We start from the raw sequence: 8,675 nt of genomic DNA, 5'->3' as shown, positions 1-8,675 counted from the left end.
AAGGACTGGTATTGGAAGTTGAATCCACATTTGAAACTTTAAAAGTTTAAAACAATTAAGAAGGAAAATGTTCATCTTGCTAGTGTGGAAGTTTATTATCCCTCTCCTAGTTTTTAAGCTCATTTACATAATTCTTCTTATGTGATGGAGAATCTAAGTAGCCTATTGATTCAATTGGAGAAGTCAAGGTTCTCCACCTCAATTGGCACCAATAATCCTTATAGTACATTTGTTAAAATCATTGTAGTTGATGGATCTCAAACTTCAATTTCGGGTTTGGATGAAGTTAAGCTAACTCCTTCATATTCTTCAGTTGCACAAAAATCTTTTATTTGTTAGCTCCCTTACCAAATTCCATAATTGTTCAATGACATTTTTCCTTCACATTTTGTTTTTCAAGACTCAAGTATGGGGATGATGTTTGGAACTAGACATGAAATTGATGAAGTTTACCTTTTTCATCAACCTCCTAACTGAGTCATGTCAAAGTAAAAAATTTGTGTCTTTTGAAGTTATGGCATTGTCGCCTTAGTCATGTATCTTTTAAGTCCATTAAGCTTTTTGTTTCCAAACTTGTGTCAGTATATGCAACTTAAGTCTACAATGTGAAGCCTGTCATCTCTCAAAGCAATGTAAAACTACATATTTTGTGAGTAATAAAAAAAGTGGTATTGCTTTCAATTTAATACATATTGATGTTTGGAGCCCATATTCTATTCCTTGTATAAATGAATATAAATACTTTATCCTGTTTATTAATGATTACTCTCGATACACCTGACATTATTTAATGAAAACTAGAGATGAAGTTACCTCCATTGTTCAAAATTTATTTAGAATTGTGGAAATTCAATTTGAGAAGGACATCAAGATAATAAGGTCTAGCAATGCTAAAGTGTATTTTGAAAAGCATGTTCCACAATAAAATGATATAGCAAAGGGGAAAAATAGACGTGGTTGAAGTTGCAAAGGGCTACTCTTTCATATGCATGTACCCACTCGTTTTTCGGGAGATGTAGTTGAAGTAACAATGTATCTCATTAACAAACTTCCTTTACGGACTTTTCACCTCTAATATCTTCATCATCTTCTCTTCCCTAATGATTCTATTTTTTCATTCTCTTAGAATCTTTGGTTGTAATTGCTTTGTTCATGATTTGAGTCATTGTCTCAAACTTGACCCCACGTCCATTAAGTGTGTTTTTTTTAGTTACTCCTTAATTCAAAAGGGGTACAAGTGTTTTGATCCTTACACTAGCAAATGATATGTGTCTAAGAATGTTATATTTCTTGACTCTACTCCATTCCTTTATTCACCACGTCCTTCTCTTCAGGGGGAGAGCATCAGTGAAGATTAGACTCCATTTTGTCTCCCTATTCCTACCTCTATGGGTGTTTCTAATTTATTTTATTTTCTTCCCACTTGCAGTGAAAGTACTCCTGCTCCTATTCCTCCTCGTCCTATTCCTTAGTAGCGGTCCTAGCAACAATGGTTCATAAGGCATAAAAGGTTACTTAAGAGGTTGTATGTCCACAACAATCTAACCTACCAATTCTAGGTAATTTTGAAAGCAACCTTCAACCTGAGACTCCTATTAACTCTAAACTTTTTATTCCTACTTTTGATGAACCTCATATCTTACACCCTAACCTTGACTAGGGATGGAAATTTTCCCCATTTCCCCGATCCCCGTGGGGATCCGCCTCGAATGGGGCAAGGATGGGGATGATTTTTTCCCCCGCGGGGACGGGGATGGGGAAATTTTCATCCCCATTAACGGGAACGGGGCAGGGACGGGGAGAGCACTCCCTACCCTGCGGGGACCCCGATCCCCGCTTCGTAGGATCCCCACTAATATATATGTATATATGTATGCAAGTGTTATATATGTAAATATGTAAACATACATCTATATATTAATATTTTTAAAAATATGGTTGAATATGTTCTAATACAATTGTAAATGTTAATTATTTTATTTTTATTTTTTTAAATAAAATAAAAAGCAAAAACAAAATGGTTAGCATTATAAAGAATCACGGGGATAGGGATCCTCGTGGGGATGGGGATGGAGATAACCTTGTCCCCGTTAGCGGGGACGAGGACGTGGATGGGGATTTTCACGGGGACGGGGATGGGGAGAGGCTCCCTGTCCCCGCCCCACCTCATTTCCATTCCTAACCTTCGCCTTCCCATTGTAGTTCAAAAGGAAAAAGGAAATGCACTAACTATCCAATCACTAACTATGTTTCTTATAATGGCCTTTCACCTCCTGCTATGCTTATATTTCTACCATTTTCTCTGTTTCTCCTCCTCATAATGTTATAAATGCATTGAAATCCTCTTAATGGAATGATGCTATGAACTAAGAGATAAATGCCCTCACAAATAACCAAACTTGGGAGATTGTTCTCACTTCCTTACTAGAAATCCTAGTGGGTTGCAAATGGGTATACAATTAAACACCGGGTTGATGACTTGATAAAAAGATACAAAGCTAAGCTAGTGGCAAAATGGCACACCCAAACTTATGGGATTGACTATTAGGATACCTTTGCACCTATGGTTAAAATGAACTATATCTTAATGATTATATCTCTTGTTGCACACCATTCATGGCCTCTACACCAAATGGATGTGAATAATGATTTCTTCAATGGAGATCTTCAAGATGAGGTCTACGTGGATCTTCCCCTAGGAGTTAACCTCTCTAATAGTGAGGAAAATGTTTTTCATCTAAAGAGATCCCTTTATAGGATCAAATAGTCTCTTAGAGCTTGGTTTAACATATTTAGAGGGTAATTCTTAAAATTGGGTTCACTCAGTTACAAGTTAATCATACTCTATTTATAAGAAGGGTTAATGGACTAGTAACTCTGTTGATAGTGTATACTGATAACATTGTTGTCATTGGATAAGATAGCTCTGAATATCCTAATTAAAGTCATTTCTTGCTTCAGAATTTGAGTTCAAAGATCTTGAAAAGTTCAAATACGTACTTGGAATTAAAGTAGCAAGGTCAAAGGAAGGGATCTTCATGTCATAGAGAAAGTATATGCTTGACCTCCTTCATGAGGTTGGCAAGTAGGGGTGCAAGTAAGGTTCAAAATTTTGATATAATACACCCATATCGTATTATGTTGTATTGGTGGATTAACGATACACCCTATGGGGGTCATATCGAGGTTTGATCAGGTTCAGGGGGTAAACCAGCCTTAAACTGATACACCCTTGTATCGATATTTTAAATAGGCATCCATTCAAGGGAAAATTTATAATTTTTACAACATTAAGTTAAATGTTTTTCTAGGTGTGTGTGAATAGTAACACACACGATTCCACCGAAGATTCTTCTTCTTCTTCCATAGTTCCAAGTAGCCTAATTATATATTCATCCTCCTTTAGTATTTACTTAATGGTGTTGACCAATATCTTCTAATTGTGAGATAATTTAATGCAATGCAATACCACATATTAAACTAAATAGTTAACATCGTGACCATTGCACACATAATGTGGATATTGTGAGTACACTTTTGCATTCTTTTGAAATTGGAAGATGTGTCATTTCCCATGTAACAATATTAAACACGTTAATCTTAAAGAAAATCATTCATGTGAAAGAAAATTCATTCAAATAAGAATTAATCAAAAACATGGTGAGTTTATTCATACATACTATTTGATGTAATTGTTTCTGGTCATGTACCACTTTTTGTGATGTATAAATTTTTTGGCTAAGTACCTCGTTATTTGACCTGGTGGTGACATGCCTTGGTGATGAGCTACTTGGTGGCGAACTGCCTGGTGGAGAATTGCCTGGGGGCGAACTGCCTGGTGGCGAACTCCCTGGTGGCGAACTGCCTTTGATGAACTGCCTGGTGGCGAACTGCTTGGTGGTGAACTCCCTGGCGGTGAACTGCCTAGTGGTGAACTGCCTGGTGGCGAACTGCCTGGCGGCGAACTCCCTGGTGGCAAACTACCTGGTGGCAAACTGCCTGGGGGCGAACTGCCTGGTGGTGAACTCCCTACTAGGTGGCCTGTGACTTAGAGAATGGTGGAGCTCCCTGGTGCAGCGCAACCCGACTGCCCTCTGCATGAGGTGGTCTTCTTTCCTTTGTAGGCAGTGGGAGCTGAGGGGTCTGTGAGAACTCTATCTTTTCCTCCTCTTTGTAGGCGGTGGGAGCTAAGAGACCTGAGAGAACTGAATCAGAGGACCCAGGGGGTATTTTCCCAGCGGGGGCTCTCTGATACTTAAGTTAGCACTCTGATTGTAGAGAGCTTTGAAGATGATACTGGAGAAACGAGAGAGCTAGAGAGCAGGGATTACCTCTATTTTTTCCATCCTCCCCCCTTTGGGGGGGTGAGGTCTTTATATACCGGAGTCCTCGCGGGTTAGGTGGGTGAAAAGCCTCCAAACGGTAAGACTTGTCACATCCCGTCAGAACCAGGGTACGGTGGTGAACTCCTCGAGGTCGTCAGGCTGGTGCTTGTGTCAGGCTGCCAGGTCGGCGCCTGGACCAAGTTGTCAGGGCGGCGCCTGCGTCAGTCGGCGGGTCGGTGTTTGGGCTAGGTTGTCAGGTCGGCGCCTGTGTCAATCGGCGGGTTGGTGTCTAGGCCAGGTTGTCAGGCAAGAGATCTTCCTACGATACGCCAAACTACTCCTATACCGAGCTACCCTACAATTGGCGAGTTGCCCGGGGGAGCTATGCCAAGCTGCTTTTGGTGAGCTTTGCCGAGTTGCTTGGCTCTTTGGTGAGCTATCGAGCTCCTTGGTGAGCTACCGAGCTCGTGGGGTATGCATGCCAAGTTTATCGGTGGGCGTCGTATGGGCGGCTAGGTCGGATCATGTGCTAGGCTGATCTAGGTTGGCCAGGTCGTACAGGCCGCACGCGGGAAGCGCCAGGCCGCGCGAAGGTCACACAGGTCGCCCACAGGTCGCGCAGGCCGCGCGTAGGTCGCGTCAGGCCGCGTGTAGGCCACCCGTAGGCCGCGTGCAGGTCACGCCAGGCCGGCCAGACCGGTGCCCGGGTGGGTCACCAATTTCGTAAGTTGTTGCCTGGATGTTTGCCTAGTTGTCACGAGGTGCCACATGTTGCAATTGCACTGGAGGGTCAAATCTGCCCTCATCACTATCTACTAGCATTTTTACTAGCCTTGAAGTGATGCATTAAGCATTTAAGCCATTAATCATACAAGAAGAAACAAGGAAGCAAGTAATTAATTAATTAAAATGTAAAACATTCTCAATAAATATATGTATAATGTATAAAGAAGAAGTTATTCACAATGTTATCTCAGGATTTCTACCATGTGTTTGAAACCAAGCCTAAGAAGTTAGCAGACCTAACCTAAAATCAAGTTAGTAGAGCACAAAATCTAGAGACTTAAGTGCTTGAACTAGAAGCCTAGAGTCCCTTTAGGCTAAACATAGAATTAATGAGTTTCAGCATAAAACAATGGGATGCTAAACATAAAACATCGAAACTCAATCGAAGGATGGATTAGGCCAAGTTTGGGATAAAATATATTAATGCATATCTGACCTTTTATTATACTAGATTTACTTAACTATTTTTTTTTTCTTTCCTAGTTATATTTTTTTTTCTTGTTTGAAATTGTATATATTTTAGATGTAAACAGATTTACTAAGGTTGGACTTGGATTACCATGTGTTACTTTGCCTACAGTGTTCACATCCTCAGCTACCACTCTACTGTAATTATTCCTTATATTTGCTACATGGAAATGAAAGCATTGGTTATTGTACTTATTAATGATCCTTACATTCCATTTTGAATTTCTAATAACCTTAGTAGGACTTTTTATTTTGGTGGATTAACGGGGCTTAGCTTTTATTTGCAGCTCAACACCATACATATGGCTCTTTTTATTCTAGTATGTTTAATAGATTGGTAGGTTTTTTTTTTCATCATTCATTCTAAGTACTAGAATGGGAATGGGCTCACCAGGGAGAGTTAAATCCATGATTTAGTCCCTAATCAATATTGGCTTCTTATTAAAGCCATTTTCATTCCCTCTAACTCGATGAGGGATAAGTTGATCTGGAGGCTCAATCTATATGGTATTTTCTCTACAAAATTGACCTACTTGGCTAAGTCTAGAAACTCTAAGTTTAATAGCAACCAAAATCAAATTATTATGTTGATTTGGAAAGTCATATTCCCAACAAAAATAATATTTTTTTTATATTTCCTGATAAAGAATAGTCTCCCCTCGAAACTCAATCTGAAAAGAAAGGGCTTTACCATAAGTACTCTTGTTGTTTTTGTGGTGTAGAAGAGGACATTGATCATATTTTTAGGGTGTGTCGTTTTGCTCATGGGAAGCACATAACCTTGTGCTTGATTTTAGAGACACCCCATCATCATTGAAGGAGGCTTGAAGCTGGTCATTTCATGTCTTCAGCGGTTCACTTACCAAGCGAAAAATCTTTTAACTCATTTAGCGTTAGAGAACTTGGGGGACTCCCTCTCTCTTGACCCCTTTAACCTTCTCTCTAATTTGTCTCTATTTTGTTTTGTGGACTCGTGGGGACATGCTACCCCTGGCTTGTGTAGCACATTATGGTTTTCATAAAAGAGAGAGAGAGAGAGAGAGAGAGAATGGGAATGGGTTGTAGCTGTGGATGTGGCAAATCAATGTTCATATCATCAGTGGCACCAATGCATGACCTTGTTAATAAAATATCATCATATATATTTTTTCTATAATATACAATGAAGTTTTATTCAATAAGAGGACAATTACATGAAGGATCAATGGTGCTCAAGTAACAAAACGATCTCACAAAAATACAAAAAAAATAACCCAAAAAGAAAAGAAAAGCCAAATAAGATCCATGGATTTTGTGGGAGGCATGTGCATCTCAAACATGGTAGTTTGGGGTACCAAATAATATCCTGCAAATCGTGAAACTGCAATTTCTACTCTCAAGATTGAGGTGTGAGGTTCTTTAAAATGTGGGCTTATAGAGTAGGAGTCAATTTCAGATGAAATCATCTCGTTGCTTGAGAGGCTATGACATCAAAGCAGCTTCCCTTAAATTCCAATCTCCCCAATTATTTGAAGAGGATAGCAACGTACTTTCTTCTTTTAACATGAGAGACATCAAAAAATTGAGGTAATTGACCTAGAACCTTTCAAATCCATGATGTGTAGGGAAAGGGGTTTCTTTCCCCCACCCCTAGAGTGCCAACAAACCATACATGACAATTTGTAAGATCTCTTGCACAAATAGAACCTTCTATTGATATCTTAGTTCATTCACCTGAAGATTTTGGATTTGGTCCACGGTCACAAATGTTTGAAAGTAGCTGCTACTTGTTGTTTCAATCAAAGACACCCTTACTTAGAAACTTAGAAATCAGATTTGCTCCTCACAGAATGTGCCTCGTGCCTAATATCAACCTTAACACATCCCAATAGTGTATTGGATACATCTTGCCACGAATGACAAAACCAAATACGAGAGATGTTTTCAATGCACCACTAAAAGGGCTATGAGGTTGATGTAAGGCACAACCTGTGAGAAGCAAATCCAAATTCCCATGCCCCTAGGAAAAGATTCCTAGACAACCTCTTGTCATGTGCAGAATATGTTGGTCAAGGACAATCCAAATTATTCTTTCCCTTGAAACTTTCTTCTCCCTCATATACTATTCATGAATTCCAAAATTTGCAGGAATTTATTATTGGGTTTTTGTTTTTCCTTTCATTCTTTGTTGCTTTGCTTAAACCCTTCTTAATAGTTCCTTTCATCCATTTCTAATATATTAGTTCTCCATCCCGTGTAACTTCTAATAATGAAAACCTAGACATTAAATAGGTAATTTTATTCATCTAGGCAGATTTCAAGTTAGCTATTTGTGTAAATAAAGCAAATTAATTTAGTGTAACTTAATTAGTTAATTTAACTTAATTGATTAAATATAATAAATAATTTGTTAATTTAATTAATCTAATTAAATACTTAAGTTATATTAATTATTCAAATTTTAAAACAAATAATTTTACAATTACAATCAATAACTTTAAAGTAATTAATAAATTCTTAAAACATACATAGTGAAATTAAGTAACTTAGCATATGACATGCACTAAGACATTATACCAAATGTATACTCTTAAAGGGGTTGGAGGGAGGGAGGGAGGGAGAGAGGGTGGGGACAGATGAAAGGGAGTGGTTAAGTTCTTGGAGAGAGAAAGAAAGTGAAAGGAGAGAGAGAATGTTTTAAAATATTTGTTTGTTTTTGTTCCATGGAATTCAATTGAGACGTTAAATAGATGTAGATGAAAAAGATCGACTTGATCCTAAGTTTTGTGTTTAGACTTGTCTAGGCCAAGCCCTACAAACTTTTAACCCAAGCTTTGGCCTAATACTTTAGCCAATCCCGAGATCAAATTAGGCTTACAAATAAGTTAAGCTTGGGCCCAAACAACCTAAGCTTGACCTAACTCAAAAATTTAAGGCTTGGGCTTAAGTTTTTGGTTGAAGCCTGGCCCTGAGCTTAAGTGTGCATTAGGCCCACAAGTTTCCAAGTTGGGTTTGTTTCCAATGCTTCAATTCCAACTCGGGGCTTGCCTAGATGAAACATAATTAGATGACTAATTAATTATTTAATTAATTAAAAATATAATAAAACATTTATTA

General features: G+C 38.5%; 1 protein-coding gene across 2 annotated transcripts in view; it reads right to left on the bottom strand.

Annotated features, from left to right (window-relative positions):
* Nucleotides 1-7,269: 7,269 nt before the first annotated feature.
* The window catches only part of LOC148862141 (uncharacterized), a 28,242-nt gene continuing 26,836 nt past the window's right edge, over nucleotides 7,270-8,675 (bottom strand). Inside the window, exon 4 of one of the 2 annotated variants that reach the window (XM_088941421.1) lies at nucleotides 7,270-7,292. In XM_088941421.1, the coding sequence (XP_088797547.1) occupies nucleotides 7,285-7,292 (8 nt within the window). In that variant the 3' untranslated portion in view covers nucleotides 7,270-7,284. The remainder of the gene's footprint in view (nucleotides 7,293-8,675) is intronic. The other variant, XM_088941419.1, reaches the window with a different exon arrangement.

This window comes from Nelumbo lutea, chromosome 4 (assembly GCF_056320005.1).
Source record: "Nelumbo lutea isolate HS-2025 chromosome 4, American lotus-T2T, whole genome shotgun sequence".
NCBI lineage: Eukaryota > Viridiplantae > Streptophyta > Magnoliopsida > Proteales > Nelumbonaceae > Nelumbo > Nelumbo lutea.
The sequence above is the reverse complement of the archived record's forward strand: the minus strand, read 5'-3'. Positions and strand labels throughout refer to the sequence as shown.